The following is a 20,523-nucleotide window of genomic DNA, read 5'->3' as shown; positions in this document are numbered from 1 at the left end:
ATCCTTGAGAGTGACTGGCTGGCCCAAACTGTGCGAGCAAAGGAGCATTCAAAGAAAAGATGGTTGCAATCTTCTTCCCCAATCAAACACAGCGCGCATTGTGACGAAGTATTTGGGTATACCTTTTTGCGGAGGACTTTTGTCATTAATTGTTTCCGTGCTAGCAGCCACCCAAAAAACCACACCTTCAATGGGACTTTTTGACGCCATATGAACCTGCATGCTCTGACCAGTGCCATGTCTTCTTCTTGTCCTTCTCGTATCATTGTATAAGCCTTATGAATTGAGAAGGGGTCATTTGTCCATGTCCAACTATCTCGTTCTCCATCTTCTGGTTGTAGCTGAAATAGGGATTGTTGCATGTCCATGTAATCTGACACACGCTGGTCGGATAAGGCTCCTTGTATGATCGGGTTCCACGCGCCCTCCCAGCAGTCACGCACGTGGGCATTCTGATCCTGGACCAATGCATACAGTCGGGGGAATACCTCACCAAGGATTATTGGTGGCCCTCCTCTATATTTAAGAGTCTTTCCTAGATTGGCCCAGCCGCTCTTAACCTAGACTGGACGAGGCCTGGTTTATATAAGCCAGTGTATGTAACTGGCAGATGCCATACGAGAGGAGTTCTTTTGGTGTTATATTAAGGGTATTTTCAAACCCTAACAGGATATGTGGGATGAACGCAGGAAGGAAGAGGGAAAATCAGAATCAACATAAAGAATAAGTTCACACGAGTAACCTCTGGGTTAAGATAATCAATTGGGTGCAAGTGAAAGAGGGTAAACAATCGAAGGGGATTTTTTAATGACTAACTTTTGAGATACTTAATGGGGGTGCTTTTATTATATGTTTATTAGTACGTTTCATTTTTATTGTGTGGAACATATAATTGAATACCATTCGATATTATGTTATCTGTCGCACTATAAGAATGCGTGAATAAAGGTGATTGAGTCGGTTAAATTGGGTATCTCTCATTTCACTCTGGTCTTTATACTTTTGGTTATGCAGTTGGGATCTCAGAAAATTTCATATCTCCCTGGTCATCTCTTCAGTCCTATGTTTTTGCAAGACGTTTATTTTGTCAATTTTTTTGCCATTAGGTGATCCTGATTCAGGAGCAACTGTCAAAGAACCGCATAATTATTGACTCTGATAGTAAGGGTCGGTAAGTGATGTCCCTGAAAAAATAATACTCTATTGATTCTACACTTGTTTCACGCAGTGGGTTTCAGCGTGCTTTATTTATCAGCTTTAAAAATCGTTTTAACACATCACCGTCAATTTCTTGTCCTAAAAATGGTTGGTAAATCAAATAGTATGCTGCTTAAATTGGATATAAGTGGACTTCTTCATGGTTTCTGCTGATAGAAATTCCTTTTCATGTCATCACTTGAAAAAGGTAATACATGAGTAATGAAGATATAAAATGATCAAATGATCGTCACATCTTGTTATGCATTTCCATCTTGGGAGTAAGAGTATTGAGTTTTCGCGCATCCTTCGTGGGAGTAGATCTTATTATGTTGTTGTCTCTTTAAGATGTTCACATTTTTAAATGTATTACAGACAGGCGGGGAGTGTATCATTTTTCTTATCAAAGAAAAAAAAATTTCTTATCAAAGTTTTATCACAGTTGATTACTTTCACTCTTAACTGATTAATTTTTTTTCCACCCTACAGTGTGACTGCATCAGTCACTTGCAGCACTCACGAAACAAAAAGCAAGACAGTCTTCTTCATGGATAAAGAGAAGATTTACCTTCAGCTTAATCAATTCAATAAGCCAGTGAGCAGTGGAACTTAAATCTTGTATTTTTTAATTCTTTTTTAGTTTATTAATCAGATGGATAATAAAAGATGTAAATTAATAATGTAAACAGATCTGTGGTGCGATTTTTTGTTCCGACATTTTCTTTCATTTTTTTATTGTCCGTGTCATACATTTATATCGTTGAAACAAATTGTCAGAACACCCTATAGGGACCAAGGTTTCTTGATCTCCTGTCTGAAGGTAGAGCTTCTTGAGTACTGTTATCCTTTGCATTCCTCAAACCCTTGTAAAAATGTGTTACACAACTATGATTACTCTCTAGGATGTTAGTGGGCCTTTTTTTTTGAATAAACTACAAGTGGCATATTATACGTATCAGTTACTCAGTTATCAGATCTCGTTAATTTACTCCTATAATTTAAAACCATGTTGGTATCTTTGTCAGACACGGATAAACAGAAAATAGAAATATACATGTGAGAGTAAAAAAATTATTGTCTGCTCAGCTGATGTGCCATTACTCCAGTCTTTTTTGCTCTTATGCCAGATTTATGTGTATCTGGATTTTTATATCTGACGTATTAAGTGGTTGCACTCTGTGAGCTGTTTTCCTACTGGAATCATAATTTTCGTCGTAAATGCTTCAATAATTTTTTTGTGCTTCTACATCTAGAATTCTTTGATTCTGAGAGGGAGAAGAGAAAGAAACGACTTAGCAATATTCGATGAGTTCATCGGTTCCAACTGATCATTGTTAGGGTTTTATGTTTTTGAATCCATCTGTTTAGTAACATTTTAGCTTTTTGAAAGATAACATTTTAGTATTTCATTGTCATATCTTTGCACAAGATATAATATTTCCATCCAATAGACAGTTGAACGAGTACAACTTACATGAAGGAGCTGCTGTTTGGCTTCTTATTCTGAAGTACATTTTCTTTGTTTGGTATGAAGTCCATCTTGGTCTGAAGTACATTTTCTGTGCGTGAAGTCATACGCATAAAAATGGAAAAAGAGTTCCCGGCATTGTGAGAAGAGGAGCCTGTGAAACCCTAGAAGGGTTGAGGGAGAGGAGAAGAAGGATGATCGATGAAGGAAGACTAACAGAATGACATGAGCACCCAAAGGGTTACATGGAGGGTATTTATACCCTAGGAGAGTAAGTAGGAGAGAGAGAGTGATAATAATAATAAGTCCACACTAACACCCCCCCGCAAGCGAAGTATGGATGTCGTCCATGCCGAGCTTGGACACTGCACGTTGAAGGAGAGGCCGGGACAGTCCCTTGGTGAGGACATCCGCGGCTTGATCGGCGGAAGCAACAAAGTCGAGGTCGAAGATCCCTTCGTCCATACGCTCCTTGAAAAAGTAGCGGTTGCGCTCCATGTGCTTGATCTTTCCCTGCTGGCCAGGGTTCTTGGCCAACGCAATCGCCGACTTGTTGTCGCAGTAGAAGTGGATCGGGCCGGAATACTCCACACGAAGGTCATGGAGAATCCCGTAAATCCACTGGCCCTCAGAGGCCCCATCGGCGAGTGCTCGGTACTCGGCTTCGGCACTAGAGCGGGACACCTTGTCCTGCTTGCTGCTCTTCCACGTGACTAGACTGCCAAACAGAAACGTGCAGTACCCGGTAGTGGAACGATAATCCACAATCGATCCAGCAAAGTCAGCGTCGGTGTACACCTTCACTGTCCGATCCGTGCTGCAAGGAAATAACAACCCCTTGCCGGGGCAGCCTTTGAGGTACGCAAGTACCCGATATGCTGCCTGGCGGTGGATCTCGCGTGGTGAGTGCATGAACTGGCTGAGGAGGTTGACGGCGAAGCTGATGTCGGGTCGGGTGTGCGTCAAATAGAGGAGCTTCCCCACCAGCTGCTGATACTGGAAGGAATTCACCGGTGGTGAGTCCTCCCCCGTGCCCAACTTCACGTTGGGGTCAATGGGAGTACTCACTGGCGCACACTCCGTCATGCCCGCCAGGGCCAGCAAGTCAACGGCATATTTCTGCTGAGACACGAAAATGCCCCGTGGGGCGTATGCCACCTCAAGGCCGAGGAAGTAGCGGAGAGGCCCAAGGGCCTTGATCTCGAACTCCTTGGCCAAGGCAACACCAAGGCGACCAGCCTCTGCAGAATCTGAGCCGGTGATAAGAATGTCGTCAACATAGACCGCCAGGATGGAGACACCAGCGGGAGTATGGCGGAAGAAGAGAGAAGCGTCGCCGTTGCTCTGGGTGTAGCCCTTGGCCTTCATCACAGAAGAAAGCGGCCGAACCACATCCGCGGGGACTGCTTCAGTCCATAGAGGGACTTCCGCAGTCGGCAGACGGTGCCAGGAGGGCCGAGGGCATATCCCGGAGGCTGCTGCATGTACACTTCTTCCGTCAAGTCGCCATGAAGGAAGGCGTTCTTCACGTCGAACTGCCGGATGACCCAGTGAAGATGAGCGGCCACTGCCAAGAGGAGACGGACGGTGTCCATCTTCGCCACCGGAGAAAACGTCTCGAAGTAGTCCACGCCATAAGACTGAGTGAACCCCCGGGCCACAAGACGCGACTTGTAGCGCTCGAGGGTGCCATCGGCACGGTGCTTCTTGGTGTGGATCCACTTGCAATCCACCGCCCTCTTGCCCGGAGGGAGGGGAACGAGATCCCAAGTGTGGTTCTTGAGCAGGGACTGCATCTCCTCGTCCATCGCCGCTTTCCAATGAGGAGAAGCAATAGCATCGGCTAGGCGGCGTGGGATAGGATCCGACTCGATGCGAGTGAGAAACAGCCGGTAGGGAGTACTCAGCCGGTCGAAGGAGATGTAGTGGGACAAGGGATACCGCGGAGTGCGGGTGCACTCGCGGACCCCTTTCCGAAGGGCGATAGGCCAACCCAACTGATCGTCATCATCGGGAGGGGGCTGGGAGGACTCGTCCGACGGAGGAGCGGAAGTATACGTGGGAAAAGAGGACCCCTCTCCGGGAGAGAGAGCGAGCTCACCGGGAGGGGAAGGAGAAGAAGCCGCAGATGGAGTGATGGAGGGTGTCTCCCCGAGAGGTGTGGATGACGACACACCGGGGAAAGAGGGAGACACGGGTGGAGGCAATGCGGGCGGTAGTGGCAGAACCGCCAAAGGGGTGGAGGAAGGTGGAAAGGCTGCTGGAAGGGGCAATGGGGTAATGGAGGAGAGCTCCGAAGACCCCTCATGAGACGACGCCACTGGAGCCGGAGGTAGGTCAAGTGGAGGTGGAACATGAGTGGATGGTGAGGGAGCAGTGGGCTCCGCAACGGGAAAGGGCTCCAAGTGGGGAGCCACAGGAACCTCATCCAACGGGAGGCGGGAAGAGGTGTCACCGAAGTAGGGCTCATGTTCGGCAAAGGTGACGTTTGCCGAGATGAAATACCTGCGAGACGGCGGATGATAACACCGGTAGCCTTTCTGGAGGGAGGCATAACCCACGAACACGCACCGGAGGGCACGAGCGTCGAGCTTCGTGCGAGTGGGGGAGGTGTCGTGCACATAGGCGGTGCAGCCGAAGACCCGAGGAAGGAGGCCGGTCCGAAGAGGAACACCAGGAAATGCCGCGGTCAGCCGATCGATGGGACTCTGAAACCCAAGGACATCGGAGGGAATGCGGTTGACGAGTTGGGTACCCGTTAACACTGCGTCGCCCCAATATGGCCATGGCACGTGAGAGTTCACCAAGAGAGTTCTGGCCGTCGAGGTGACATAGCCGATGCGACGTTCGGCCATGCCGTTCTGCTCCGGTGTCGCCACGCACGAGGATTCGTGAAGAATTCCCCGTTCGGCAAAGAAGGAGGTGAGATCGGCATTGATGAAGTCGCGGGCGTTGTCCGACCGGAAGCGCTGGATGCGCGTCCAAACTGGGTCTGGACCAAGGTGCAGAAATGCGGACCGAGGCGAAACTTCAGACTCCGCAGCCAACAGATACGTCCCTGTGTAGCGGGTAGCCTCGTCAACAAGGATCAGAAAATATCGATGGCCTTTCAGACTCGCCTGCGGGGCCGGTCCCCAAACATCACTATGAACGCGAAACAACGGCGTCTAGGTGTGGGACGTAGATGGAGAAAACGTGGACCGGCGATGCTTGGCCAACTGACAAGCTTCGCAAACCACTGTCTGAAGATCGAGTCCAGTACACAACGAAGGAAAGAGTCGCTTCAAAGTAGAAAAGGGAGGATGGCCCAGGCGCTGGTGGGCCAAGTGAAGTCGGGCACGACGCTGCTCATCAACCGGACGGAGGCCACGAGGTACCAAGAAGCACTGCGAGCGACCCCCATCATCCAACAGCAGCAGCCCGTTCTCCCGTCTAATGGCTGTAGTCCGCCCCCCCTTGTCAGAAAGGAACATGCCGTCAGGTTGGAGATGGAACGAACAGAAGACATCATCAACCAGACGCTGTGGTGACATGAGGATAGCTCGCAGGTCGGGGACATGAAGGACGTTGCGGACGACACCGAGGCCATCTACATAGACTGCCCCGATACCAGCCACGCGAAGACGCCCGCCACCGGCCGTGAGAACTGTACGACGCCCACTGTGCCTCTCGTAGGATACAAACCGGTCATTGAACGGGGTCATGTGGTCGGTAGCCCCCGAATCAAGTACCCAGGTTGTATCCGAGACGATAGGTGAGTGAAGTGCCGTATGACCACAGTACCACTGATCAGACACCAGAGAGGAGAACGCACCGAAACCACCAAAGTGAGCGGAGGACTGGGACTGCATAGCGGCCAGCTGTTCCCGAAGAAGAGCCATGTCGGCCTGAAGCTGATCCATGGGAGACGGGGAGGTACTGCTGGCAGGAGCGGACGAGGTGGCGGCGACCATCGCCTTCGAGTCGGCTGCCTTCTTCTTCTCTTGATCTAGCTTGCGACGCCGGCAGAAACGACTGCGGTGACCGGGCTTGTTGCAGTAGTTGCACACCACTGCAGAGGCCGGCGGGTCGGAAGTAGAGGCGGAGGAGGAAGTAGACTGCCGAGTGAGAAGAGCCGTCGAATCAGGAGAAGGCTCGGCAGAGGAACCCTGCAGCTGGAAGTGGCTCTCCTCCTCCTGGAGTTCCTTGACGAGATCATCAATCGACGGGAGGCCTTCGCGTCGGTGGAGTGCTTGACGACGAATGTCATCGTATTCCTTGTTGAGGCCGTTCAGGAATCCCAGGAGCCGGAGACGAAGTGTGTTTTGATAGGACACGCAGGTCGGGTCGTCAGTCGGCAGGTAATAGTCGACCTCTTCCCACAGCTTCTTGTGGGCCAATGCGTAGTCCGAAATGGACAATTGTCCTTGACGGAGGCTGTTGGCGCGCTGAACGAGGCTGAAGAGACGCCAGTTGTCGCCATCACGACCACAATAGGCGGCGGCCTGGTCCCAAAAGCCCTTCACAGTAGTCCGATGCGGGAACCGGTCACGGAATTCGGGAGCGAGGGTGTGAATGTACAGCCAGCCCATGATGAAGTTCTCTTCGGCTTCCCAGGCAGCGAAGTGCGGATGGGTCGGCGTGAGCGGTGCGGCAATGCAGTGTTTAAACAGTTGGCGGGCCTTGAGAGTTGTTTCGATGAAACGGCGCCAGGAGAGGATGTTCGGGCCGCGGAGGAGTGTCGACTCCGGGACCATCGGAAGTGGATGAACCACTTTGTGAGACAGCGGCTCCCGCTGAAAGTCAACGTCCGAAAAATCAGTCGTCGACGTCGTTGGCGACGGGGGTACTCGCGGCCCCTCCGTGGTGGAGTTGCCGGAGACGGGAGGAGTGTCGTCCGCGTCTGCCATGACAGAGTTGGCTGCTCGGTGGCTGGAGTGCGGACTGGCTGCTCGTGCGGCTGGTCCGCGTGCTGGCGGCGCGGGCGGCTGGTCTGCAGGCTAGCTGCTTGGCGGCTGGCGTGCGGGCTGGCTGCTCGGGCGGCTGGGCCGCGTGCGGGCTGCGCGAGCGGCTGGTCCGCGGGCTAGCTGCTCGGTGGCTGGCGTGCGGGCTGGCTGCTCGTGCGGCTGGTCCGCGCGCTGGCCGTGCGGGCGGCTGGTCCGCAGGCTGGCTGCTCGGCGGCTGGCGTGCGGGCTGGCGGCTCGGGCGGCTGGTCCGTGGGCTGGCTGCGCAGGCGGCTGGTCCGCGGGCTAGCTGCTCGGCGGCTGGCGTGCGGGCTGGCTGCTCGTGCGGCTGGTCCGCGCGCTGGCTGTGCGGGCGGCTGGTCAGCGGGCTGGCTGCGCGGCGGCTGGCGTGGGGGCTGGCTGCGCGGGCGGCTGGTCCAGAGGCTGGCTGCGCAGGCGGCTGGTCCGCGGGCTAGCTGCGCGGCGGCTGGCGTGCGGGCTGGCTGCTCGTGCGGCTGGTCAGCGGGCTGGCTGTGCGGGGGGCGGGTCCGCAGGCTGGCTGCGCGGCGGCTGGCGTGCAGGCCGGCTGTTCGTGCAGCAGGTCTGCGGGCTGGCTGCGCAGGCGGCTGGTCCGCGGGCTGTTTGCGCGGCGGCTGGCGTGCGGGCTGGCTGCGCGGGCGGCTGGTCTGCGGGCTGTTTGCGCGGCGGCTGGCGTGCGGGCTGGCTGCTCGTGCGGCTAGTCCGCGTGCTGGCTGCGCGCGCGGCTGGTCCGCGGGCTGTTGCTCGTGCAGCGGGTCCGCGGACTGGTTGTGCAGCGGCTGGCGGTCGTCGGCAGAAAGCTTCGTCGGAGAACCAGCAGTCGATCAAAATTGCAGTTAGGGTTTCCCCTTCCTGCAGGATCGAACAGATCCTTGGTTCACCGGAGTTCTGCCGGAACTAGGGCGATGTCAAACCCTAGTATCAGATGCCCAAGGGCTCTGATACCATGTGAAACCCTAGAAGGGTTGAGGGAGAGGAGAAGAAGGATGATCGATGAAGGAAGACTAACAGAATGACATGAGCACCCAAAGGGTTACATGGAGGGTATTTATACCCTAGGAGAGTAAGTAGGAGAGAGTGATAATAATAATAAGTCCACACTAACAGAGCCTTTTAACGAGTGTATCAGATGTCTAATTATTTAAATGTTGGATTTCTTCCTCGAAAACTTTGTTTATCATCCTAGATTACTATTTTGATTTGGAGCATTAACTTCCCTATTTCTTTTTCCTCAGAAAATCAAAATTGCATTCTTCCCTTTTGTCTTGGGGTGACAGTGTTAGAAGCTAATACTAGAAGGCCTCGACTACTTCTTTTTAGTAGTTGTCTGTGTAGAAAGTTCTTCCTGTCGTTGTTTACCTTATTAATTTTTTGGACTTCAGATCCCTGTCATGGTTGTTATGAAAGCAATGGGAATGGAGAGTGATCAAGAAATCGTTCAAATGGTTGGCAGAGATCCACGATATAGTTCACTGCTCCTTCCATCTTTGCAGGTAAAGGCGCAATTCACAATTTTAATCATTCGTTATTCTTAATTATCTTCGAGAAGCTATCATCCATGTGTAAATATTCTAACTTCTGTTATGATTTCTAAGTTTTGCCATCGGTTGACATTTCCTCAGTGGTTTTGTTGTGCATTTTATTTGAGTGTCCTTTCCCCGTGACTTTTTGTTTATTGATGTGGCTCTTAGGTTATTTTTTATTAAGCTGTGGTATCTTTTTCCTTATGTTTGCGCTTGGGTATTCGGTGTACTTAGGAATGCGCTGGAGCTAGGATATACACCCAAAAGCAGGCCTTGGATTTCTTGGAGTCAAAGGTATCAACTTCTCTTTGTTTAGTCATTCCTTTATATTTGATTATCCAAGCTGATTCTCTTTATTATACGTCCAATTTATTCAAGCAGGGGATTGTACAGTCACATGGTTTCCAAACTCCATTCTGCTCTAGTAGTTATAGTTTTAATGTTCCATCATGCGTCCTTAATAGCTTATGATTTATTAAAGTAGGGGATCGATAAGAACCCGCCCCACATCAATAGTATTTTGGATTTTTTGGGTTCTTTTTTATGGTGTCTTGCCTTTAAATATGGCTTGCGCTCCTCTTTAAATAAAATGGACTTGGCCTCTGCGCAAGAGAGCAGACAATGAATTGAAGTTGACAGTTCGACACGTGGGTGGATATACTTACAAGTGTTGGGATTCCTTTAAATAAAGCACATGAGGTAGAAGAAATGGTGAATCCTTCTGGGAGTACTAAATACTCTCATTAAATGGGTTCTCACTAATGGGCCCAACATCACTATTCCAATGAAAGATTCCGTTTTTTTGTTTCTGTAATCTCCTTTCTTGTTCTACTCCTCCATATCGGTGTGGAATTTAAATTATTTTTCCCATTTAACAAGGTAATATGCTGGCCAAAAGAGAAGTGAAAGAAGAAAGCGAATGCTCATTAAATATGAAAAGTATTGGTATTAGGCCATCAGAACGACTTGGAAATCTCTAATGCATGTTCCTAATAGGATACGCTTCTACAACCTTTCTCATGGATTTCCTATTCATATATGAATCTTTAAAATCCTGTTATAACATTATTCTACTCTCCGAGGCTTAGGACATGATGCAGGGGTCATTGGAATCCCACAGATCCTGTATGTCAGTCATAAGTGTAGGGTAAGAACAACAGATAAAAGTGAATGAAATGCTTGAATCAGGAGGAAGGTGATATAGTTCTAACTAAATCAAGAAACGAATTCTTGAAAAAGATAGAAATGACTCACAATGATAGTGCAGCGATTACAATTCTTCAGTCAGAGGAAGATCTCAGATCTGTAGCGCCTCCTTGAGCTCTCCAGCCGGATGCAGCCTAAGCTCAGCGGCGCCTCCGATCTCCAAGTTCTTTCTCAAAATAACCAATGCCCTTCCAGTCCAGAGGGGGCTTCCTTATATAGGAGCCAGAAGTCCTTGCTCCTCGCCCGGACAGTTAGTTACTACCCTGGGCAGTTACGATCTTGATCTTGGACTCCATTGACTCCACATGTGTGGACCCAAGTGTGGTCCCACGTGCAGATTCATTCACGTTTTCTCCTCTCTGTCCTCCTCCTTTATTCTTTCTTTTATATGTAATCCAAGGTATCCTAAGAGAAGTTTATCCCTAGTTAGGAGGAAATTCAAGAGGGATTCCCCACCTTCTCACAGTAAGAATAAGGTGACTTCTCATTCCCTCTTCTTTCTGCTCTGTTGTTCTTATCAATTCTCTTCTTCCATGAGCCCTTAGGAGGGTATACTGTCCTCCTAGTTTTGTTCAGCAGCGCACAAAGTGTACTTGCACTAAAAATTGATTTTGCCCTTATGGTTCCTCTAAAATTTGAAATAGAAAAGAGAAGGGGGGGGGGAAGTTGCAGAGTAAAGACTAGAGCGAATGAACTGTGACACTAGTTAACTAGAACTCTGCTTCCAATTCTCTGAATACCTTTTATCGTATCAAGGTGGAGGAACCTCTCAAAATATGCAGGACATGCGTCCTTTTTGGGCTCAATTTTATTGTAAACTAATGCTCCATTTTTTTTGCTGTGTCCATAATTTGATTTTGCGTCCTCAAATTGAGGATGGTCAGAATTTGAGAACATACTACATTGAAATGATTTTACCTGATTTGAAACGTTTCTCCATTTTTTATTCAAGGTGGGGAATCCTGGAGCAATGAGTACTCTGAAGAAAAAGGTTGCTCTCTTGAGCTTCTAGATTTTATTGATTTTTTCAATTGCGAGGGAAGCTATGGCCTCCATCTAAGTCAGGTTTTTGGCATTTTTTTGGTACAGGGAGACAGGGCAAAAAGTATTCTTTCTGATGTATTTCTTGCGCATGTGCCGGTAGGTATTTTTCCCAGATATTTGATAATCTTTCAAAGTATTTCTGTTAATGGTTTTGCTTGATCTAATTGCAGATTACGAAGGACAGTTTTCGCCCAAAGTGTATTTATACTGCCGTCATGTTGAGGCGAATGATGGATGCGATACTGAACACTGATACCTTTGATGACAAAGTATGTTTAGTATTTAACTTTTATTTCAAATTTTTTTTTTTAGTATTCAACTGTAGAACTGTAGTTTCCTGATAATTTGAAAATAATATTTTCCTACTTTTCGCGTTTTCTGAAGTTTTTCATAATAATGTTCGTGTTAGGGTCCTTCTGTGACTTATTCTTTCACAGGTGTTTCCTCCCAGGCAATATAATCAAAATACTTAAAACTATGAATAGCATTATTTTTTTCAAAAAAAAATGAATATCATTATTTTGAGGAATGGGGAGGAGGAAGTCGGGGTTGAGAGAGATAGAGGAGGAGAGAGAGAGAGATGGTAAATCACTAGTTTTTTGTGGGATTTTCAAGTATCATATAAATACTTGAGTAGATTGAAGAGATCACTCTTGATCTACCCTCTCTCGTGCCAGGTCCGGAAAGATCTCTGGATTCCCGCCAAGAAAAGCAGCTATGATATTGAAAATGCCCAGTGCCACCGTCAACTATTCCTTGTTCCTTATAGGGACTGTTTTCCCGACAGTCTTTATCTAAAAGACACACGTGCCAATTAGGCTGCAAGTGTGATGACGTCGCCTTCTCGTCGCATTATGATGTCTCCTTAGAGGACCCTTTTATTAAAATGGGTCAGAAGATTATGGATTCGACCTCTGGATGGTTGGATTTCTTCTGTAAATAACCGCATGTCCTCCCTTATTTTACATCATTATTCATATTACGATATGACCCATTTTCTGTCAAATAGAGGTCAGATATGTTAAATTTTCAGCTTATAGTTTGAGAAAGATGGTAACTTTTCATGACTTTGCAGTTGAACTTATTTGAACTTGTCCATAGGATTATGTGGGGAACAAACGTTTGGAGCTTTCTGGCCAGCTTGTTTCATTGCTTTTCGAGGTAATAATTAATCTTTATTTCTAAATTTCATTGGGTGATCCGTATTTTCTTGATGAAAAAGTGTAATATTTTTTGCAGGACTTATTTAAGTCAACAAATCATGCTGCCCTGGAGTCTATGAATAAAGTCTACAGCAAGACGTCTCGTTCCAGCCCCTTGGATTTTCTGCGGGTATGCTGTTTTCCACATGTTCTCAAACTGTGCATATTTTTCTTTTTGAATCTTGTTACGATGTTAACGTACGCTAGGGAAATTGTCGAAACATGTGATAGAGTCATTGAATTAGTGCATTCCTAAGAAAAAAGTATCAACTAAGTTGTGGCATATGATTGTGGTTAACCTCAGGTAATGGTTTCCAAATGAATAGTATGATTGTTGAGTCAATCATTTCAGTGAACTGAGGCTAATGTTAATATTATCATAAAAATTCGTATTTTTTCTAACTTCTTTATTGGAGTAGATTTTGATTGGATGTCATGGATTTATTCTTGTTTGGTTATATTCTAATTTATCACGAAAATATTGAATAAGTAGGGTTCTACTTTGCAGTTGGTAGATGGTCGGATCGTTGCTATCCCAGTTCTTCCTTCAATATAGGAAAGCGTGTCATTTTCTGCATCTTGCTTCAGTGAACAATAGTTTTAAAATTTCTTCTTGTTTCTGTTCAGGTTTTTTGATGTTGATCTCCTGCTTTTTCACAGAAATGATATTGTTTTTTATATAATTTCTCCCTTGCAGTTTATTAGAAACGATTTGATCACAAACGGTTTGGAGAAAGCTATTTCTACTGGTAACTGGGATTTAAAACGTTTCAAAATGCACCGGAAAGGAGTTTCACAGGTTCTTACTTGATCTGTTTTTTTCTTTTTCTTTGTGATATTATAAGTGGAAATTTCCCTGTTACACCCAGGTCCTGTCGCGTCTTTCTTATATTGCCGCCTTGGGCCACATGACAAGGATATCGCCACAATTTGAAAAAACGAGAAAAGTCAGTGGACCGAGAGCATTGCAACCCAGCCAGGTGATTGCAGTTACCTGTTAATGCCTCTCATTTTTTAAAATATTTTTTTTTTATCATGGTTCATTTCTCCTATATTCTGTTGTTCTTAAACAGTGGGGGATGCTTTGCCCTTGTGACACTCCAGAAGGCGAAGGATGTGGGTTAACCAAAAATCTTGCCTTGATGACACATGTCACAACTGACGAAGAAGAGGGCCCATTAATTTCTCTGGTTTATTCTGGTTTAGTTTAATTTCTCTCTTTCGTTCTTATGCATTTACTTCTCTATGCCAATTTTATTGTGGGAATGAATTTATTTTTATTGTTGCTGACAAAAGGCCCTGACAATATGGATTCTTTATTGATTTGTCTTTTTTTTTTTACTATAGATTCTTTATTTTTACTGTTGCTAACATATTATTTCTTGGTACCCTTTCATGATTTGTAAATTTAAGTTTTTTTCAAAAAAGGGGAGGAGGTCATGGGAATTATATGATTAGGTATTAGAAAATTATAAATACACACTTGACCCAAGGGGTCCCCATACCTTTCATTAAGGTCGCTCTAAACCAAACAAGGAAGAAACTCTCCACATGGTGCACTGCGCTCACCAATTATGCCTCTTGTTCTTTGAAAATGACCTTATTGTAGTGCAACCATGTTGCCCAGGGCACTGCAAACAGTCGTTCCAATTCCTCTTGCCCATGGGTACCCTATCCCGTAGAGAGTCCTAGAAGACCTCATTTGAGGAGACATCCACCCCCGTCATAGACTTTATGGCCTGCTCTGCCTGGCAAAAGTGCATTTGAAGAAAAGTTTTGATCAGTCTTCTTCACCCCCTGTGCACATAGTGCACACTGCTGGGACTTTTGGGAAATTTGAAGAAAAGTGCATCTCTTCGTGAAGGTCCCAAATCACCAATTTTTGTTGGTGGAGCAACCAACCAAACAGCTACTCTTTTTAGGGGATGTTTAGTTTTCATACGGCTTGGCATGCGTTGATGGTCGATGGTTCTACTGATTGTGTGCCTGATTTGTATGTATGCACTGGTGACAGAGTGTATGTCAGACCGCATCCACTCATCTCGTGCCCAGATCGCAGGTTGCAGATGTTGTAGGGACCACTGAATTCCTGATAACCTCCAACCTTTATGCTGACAAGTTGCCTACAAACAGCGGATTCCAAGGGCCATCCCACAGTCCCTTTCCATGGCCCTAAGCATCTTGGCCAGGGTGAACAGCCATGGGTCCTTGAGCTGAACAGTCATCCAGTTAATTCTCAGACTTGGGGGAAACACTTGCCTCATACCCTGCTAGCATGCTGATGCCCTCTGTTTGGAGTGGCGAGCTGTTCCCAGTCCATCCATGATTTGTAGTTGTCCTTTAAGACCTTGATTGGCATGTTCTCATCAGGTCCCATTAGTTGGCCGACCAATTTAGCTAAAAGGGTGAGGTTTATGTTGTGTAGCTGCGACACCAGTAGCGCCTCCTGGTTGACTGGTTTGCAGACCACATACCAAGTTATTGGGGCCATCCCCCTCTGTCCTTCGGCACTGTACTTTTTTGTAGGAACCTTTGCATCAAACCTTCTTGGCGCTTGCAAGATGGGAAGATGGGAGGTGCTAAGGTCACTGACCACAATAGCACCTGACGGCCCCCCTCGATGGCACTCTGGTATGCCGTCCCTCAAACGGCTGATCCATCTTCTATATGACAGACTGATAATCTGTGGCCTTGAGGTGACTTCCCGTTAAGGGCAGGCCCAGGTAAATAATGGGTAATTGGCATAGAGACTCCTCATCTGATAGTAACCAAAGTTGACCTTCCATCTCTATTGGCTTCGGGAGCTCCAACAAACTCCTACAAACTCCGGGTTCCCTGCCTGCACCCTCGGCATCTAGTTTACTCTCCTTTGTCCATTGGCCATGATATGGAAGAACCTTGTGTTTGTGTCCTTCCTTCACCCATAACTTCCTTGACCATCGTCTCCAATCTATCTCCACCTTCTTATCCTCCTTTCATATTATCACCATCTCCACTGTCTTATCCTCCTTTCATATTATCACCATATATCCTCACCGTTCTTTCTCCTCTTCCGATAGGGTTCTAGTATCTTCCAGGCTCCTAATTCTAGTATCTGCCTTGGGGGTAATGTGCCTACTCTTATGCGCCTCAGAGATGTGGCTACTTTATTCCTTGAGGTGACCCCATAGATGGCCAAATTTTTTGGCCAGTTGGGCTGTCGTTGAACCCCATTCACAATTTGATGCCCATCATTTGACAACCTCCTACTTGAAGCCCGTCTCTTGGAGCCAAGATCTGTCCATCTTAAGGTATCTGGGCCGGCTGGATCTCATATGTGATTGCTAGATCCTTGGATATTGGTCTGACAATGGGTGAGGAAATGACCACATGTCCTCCTTTGGGAAATGCTCCAGAAGCGCCATTGAGCACAAACAGTGATTTTATTGAGAGAGGGACATGGGGCCCACCATGCTCCATGTGAACTTGCATTTTGCTAGTTCTATTTCATGTAGAGCTGCTCTGGAATGAATGCCACAGTGGCCTCTGACCCCAGGCTGCCCGCTCCATGAGACCTATCCTCCGCCTCCAGCATCACATTGGAGTTGCTCCCAAACAATAAGGAGAGTCCCTGGAATGGGCTCACTGCCCTTGCTAGTTCCTCCCAAAGAGTTGTCTTATAAGCCACGTTTATCGGGTCTTATACTTATTTGATGACCAACTGGATATCATCACTCTTTTGCTTCAGTTTCACAGCCATATTATATCAGAGTGGTAGGATGCTTTATGCTTCAGTTTCACAGTCTATATATTTTCCTTCTTATTTGTTCATCAGTATTTTATGCCATCTTATCATCTAAGGAAACTGGTTGTGCACAAGTTTCATTATTTTGTAATTATTTTGTTGATGATACATGCCGCCTGCAAATCATCTTTCTTTATGAATTTCATTATTTCAGATAGCTGATATGATACTTTGTTCCGTTTTCTCTTAGTGTTATAGTCTTGGAGTGGAAGACTTATCCTTGTTGTCTGGTGAAGAGCTGCATGCGTCCCATTCGTTTCTGGTTATTTTCAATGGGTTGATTCTTGGAAAGCACAGGATACCACAGGTTTGCTCTTCTCCAGAAGACATTCAATAAACTTGCCTGTGAGTTTTTCTAGTTGTTCCATATTTCCTGTTTTTTTTTGATATTTCCAGCATTTTGCAAGTGCCATGCGCAAGCTCCGGAGATTGGGGAAAATTGGGGAGTTCGTAAGTGTCTTTGTGAATGAGAAGCAGGTAATATTGGATTCTTGCCCTTTCCGTGATACATCTTCCCAGTCACTTCCATTTCTGTTCATTATGCCCCTCGTATGTATAAAAAACATTGCGATGCTCCCAAAACATGGCGAGCAACATGAAGAGGATATCAGCATTCTCTCCAGCTTAAATTATCTCATATTTGACATTTATGAGAGATGGAAGGTGTATGGCATGACAAGGTCTATCTTTCTTGCTAGGGCATCTGTACAAATGAGGAATATTCTGTATAAACGGGGGAAAAAGATGATCTTCCACAGAAATGATTTTTTTTGAAAGGATAACTTCTCTAGATCTGGCCAAAAGACCTGTTATGTATACTATGGAGAATAAGTGTACGAATGAAACCAAATAGATATAAAAGAAGAAGAGAGAAAAAATAGGATATATGTTCAATATCAGAACAAGAGGAAGATGGGTAATATTTCATTACCTTCATTTCTTGGGAAGAAAAAATTAGGTATATGGAGATCGTCAGATAGCGTTAACTGTTGGACTGGGACTCCTCAGATCCCTATTTTCCCCTTCTCCCTCTTCTCTAAGTCTGTTGTAAGTGGGCCACAGATCTATAAGTGGCCCACCCTTTTTCCCCCCTCTTTTCTCCCCTTTTCTTCTCCTTTTTCCTTCTCTTTCCTTCTCGAACTTACTCTCCTTTTTCCCACGTGTGGCCCACTGTTTAAGGAGTCACACGTGGGACTCTAGTCGAGTAAGTGGTCCCACGTGGGAGGCCACTTAAGGACCTCCCCACGTGGGAAAAATGTAATCGGGGGGCCTTTTAAGTGCCCAAACCCTAGCCGCTAATGAGTGCTTCTCCTGTTCATTCTTTCTGTTCCCTAAAGGCGCCGCCCCTGGGCTGGAGCTCCTGCAGCCTCCTTCTTCCTTTGCTTTGGCCTCTTCTGCCCTCTCAGACACATCTCTGTGCTATACTCGACTCAGATCCACTTGCTGGGAACAGTTTGACATGGTATCAGAGCCAGGTTCGAAGGAAGATTCAGCAGCAGGTTTGTTCATTGAACAGTTTGAAGGAAGTTTTGGTTCAGATCGAACTCTAGAAGGGTTCCTTCAGGGCCGCAGCAGCAGTTGGAGTAGCTCCTGACCGTTTTTTGGCCCAGATCGAACCCTAGAAGGGGTTTCTTTAGTCCCCTACAACAACTTCAGGACTCTTCATCAACTTTTAACAAGGATGTCAAGCTTAGGGGATGAGAGCTCGACCCAGGGTAACCCTGGAGTTGTCCAGGAAGCCTCTGGGGCCAGAGGAGTGGAGACAAGCTCATTAAATCCAGAAGTTGGAAGGCCTGCTGTGGTATTCCCCCCAGCAGAGGTAAAATTTGATGGGGGGAATATGTTCGAATGGACAAAGATGGTGACACTCACTGTCTACGGTCTTTTTCTGGGAGATCATCTGACGGATCCTCCCAAAACCACAGCTGATGCCGATTTCAAGAAGTGGAAAGCGGAAGAATCTCTGATCTTGGGCTGGATGCTCAGATCCATGACCCCGGAAATGAGGAGAGACTTCCTCTATTGCGAGACGGTCAGAGATCTCTGGGATGAGATCCAGAGGTACGCTTCAGAACAGTCTCACGACTGGCGTCTCTACGAACTTAAGGTGCTGGAGGCATCGGCACGCCAAGGAGGAGAGAACATTCGTCAGTACTCATCCCGACTTAAAGCCATCTGGAGAGAAATTGACCATCTTTGGCCGGTACAATATCCACAGTCCATGGAACGACAACTCATCCTCAAGCAGAGAATTTTTACATTCCTCATGGGACTCAATCCGGTCTATGAGTCTGTGAGGAGCCAACTGCTACATCGTGAGAAGTTGCCTTCTCTGGAAGAAGCCATTAGTGCCGTTATGCAGGCTGAGAGCAGACTTGGCGTTACTGGTGACTCCCAGGCTCAAAACTCAAACTCCGCTGCGCTGCTATCGAAGAAACCTGAGAGCAAACCTAATTCCACTGGAAATTGGGCCACGCCCATCTCAGCCGAGTCAATCCGGGGGAGGCGACGGAGAGGATAATCGTGCCGCTCTTTTCTGCAGTTATTGCAAGAAGAGGCGCCACACCAAGGAGCCTCGTTGGAAGCTGGCCTGGAAGAATCAGAACTCCGGGAAGAAGGCCATGGTGGCGGCCTCACAATCACAGAATTCAGAATCCGCTGGGGTGAGTCCCGAAGTCGAAGAGTTGCAGGGAAAGATTAGCTCTACCTCCCTGGCGAAATCAGGTAATTCCCTATCCAATATTTGGGTTGCGGACACCGGAGCTACGGACCATATGTCCCCAAACGGGTCTGTTTTCAGTCATTACTCCTCTTCCAAGATTAATCACAAAGTTCAGACAGCTGGAGGGGGAACCTTGCCCGTAAAAGGAGTTGGAAGTGTCCACCTGGACTCAGTTGGCCTCCTTAAGAATGTTCTGCATGTGGAAAATTTGATGACTAACCTTCTCTCTATTCAAAGGGCTGTTGATGACTTTGGATGGAGGTTTATATTGGACAGTGATGACTGTTTTTTCTGTGATAAGGTATCTGGGACGAGGGCTTCATCCTTTAGGAGGGAAGGGGGCCTACTCCTCCTGGAGGGCAATGTGGAAAGATGCATGGTGTCGCGAAGAATGAGCCCCAAGGAGGAGAGGGTGATCCGTCTTCATCAACGGATGGGTCATCCACCTTTTGATTTACTCAGAACTTGTTACCCCTCATTGTTTAGGGGTATTTCGGTTAAAGAATTTTTTTGTGAAGCCTGCCAGATGGCAAAACTTCGAAGGATTTCTTTTAAATCTATGGATGAACGCTTTTATTCTCCATTTGATTGCATACATAGTGATGTGTGGGGGCCATCCCCCGTTGAAAGCTTGACTGGATGCAGATACTTTGTTGTCTTTGTGGACGATTATAGCCGTACTATGTGGTTACATTTGATGAAATCAAAGGCCGAGGTACCGAAGATAATAATTGAATTCTGCGAGATGATTGAAAATCAATTTGGGAAGAGGATCAAGCGATTCAGATCCGACAACGGAACGGAATTCCTCAACTTTGAAGTCAGATCGCATTTCTTGGCCAAGGGGATTATTCACGAGACCTCATGTGTCAACACTCCACAGCAAAACGGCCTAGCAGAGAGGCGTCTTGGCTATACTCTCGCAACTGCCCGAACTTTGCTATTCCAAGGGAATTTGCCAAAGAACTATTGGGGAGAAGCCGTGTTAACAGCCGCTCATCTTATTAATAGAATTCCGATGAAAGTAATTGGATACGAAAGTCCTCTGAGCTGTCTGAAGCAATCATTCCCGGAAGTTCGCCTTTTCTCCGGACTCCCGGCTAGAACATTTGGGTGTGTGGCGTACACCCATCAAAACAGCGGCAAGTTAGAACCGAGGGGAGTACGCTGTGTCTTTGTGGGTTATTCAGGCACCCAGAAAGGGTATAGATGCTATCATCCTCCCTCACGAAAGTTTATTGTCTCTGCCGATATCACATTTCAGGAGTCTGAATTCTACTTTCAGAAGGAAAGTTCAGTTGAAAGGCGTTGTGAAGCCGTAGAGGAGACAAACCTGGGATTCCTTCAACACATGGGGAACACTCCAGGAACTTCCCCTACAATGTCCATTTCGGTACAGCTTCCTGAAAAGCAAAT

General features: G+C 46.9%; 1 protein-coding gene across 1 annotated transcript in view; it reads left to right on the top strand.

Annotated features, from left to right (window-relative positions):
* NRPC2 (nuclear RNA polymerase C2) overlaps positions 1 to 20,523 on the top strand; it is a 44,599-nt gene that overhangs the window by 2,860 nt on the left and 21,216 nt on the right. The window contains exons 8-21 of the mRNA XM_078591786.1: positions 1,107 to 1,171; positions 1,687 to 1,792; positions 9,009 to 9,119; positions 9,384 to 9,443; positions 11,308 to 11,346; positions 11,445 to 11,495; positions 11,570 to 11,668; positions 12,501 to 12,560; positions 12,639 to 12,731; positions 13,299 to 13,400; positions 13,471 to 13,581; positions 13,675 to 13,791; positions 16,576 to 16,692; positions 16,782 to 16,862. Of these exons, the coding sequence (XP_078447912.1) occupies positions 1,107 to 1,171; positions 1,687 to 1,792; positions 9,009 to 9,119; positions 9,384 to 9,443; positions 11,308 to 11,346; positions 11,445 to 11,495; positions 11,570 to 11,668; positions 12,501 to 12,560; positions 12,639 to 12,731; positions 13,299 to 13,400; positions 13,471 to 13,581; positions 13,675 to 13,791; positions 16,576 to 16,692; positions 16,782 to 16,862 (1,212 nt within the window). The remainder of the gene's footprint in view (positions 1 to 1,106; positions 1,172 to 1,686; positions 1,793 to 9,008; positions 9,120 to 9,383; positions 9,444 to 11,307; positions 11,347 to 11,444; positions 11,496 to 11,569; positions 11,669 to 12,500; positions 12,561 to 12,638; positions 12,732 to 13,298; positions 13,401 to 13,470; positions 13,582 to 13,674; positions 13,792 to 16,575; positions 16,693 to 16,781; positions 16,863 to 20,523) is intronic.

This window comes from Wolffia australiana, chromosome 2 (genome assembly GCF_029677425.1).
Source record: "Wolffia australiana isolate 7733 chromosome 2, ASM2967742v1".
Taxonomy (NCBI): Eukaryota; Viridiplantae; Streptophyta; class Magnoliopsida; order Alismatales; family Araceae; genus Wolffia; species Wolffia australiana.
The sequence above is the reverse complement of the archived record's forward strand: the minus strand, read 5'-3'. Positions and strand labels throughout refer to the sequence as shown.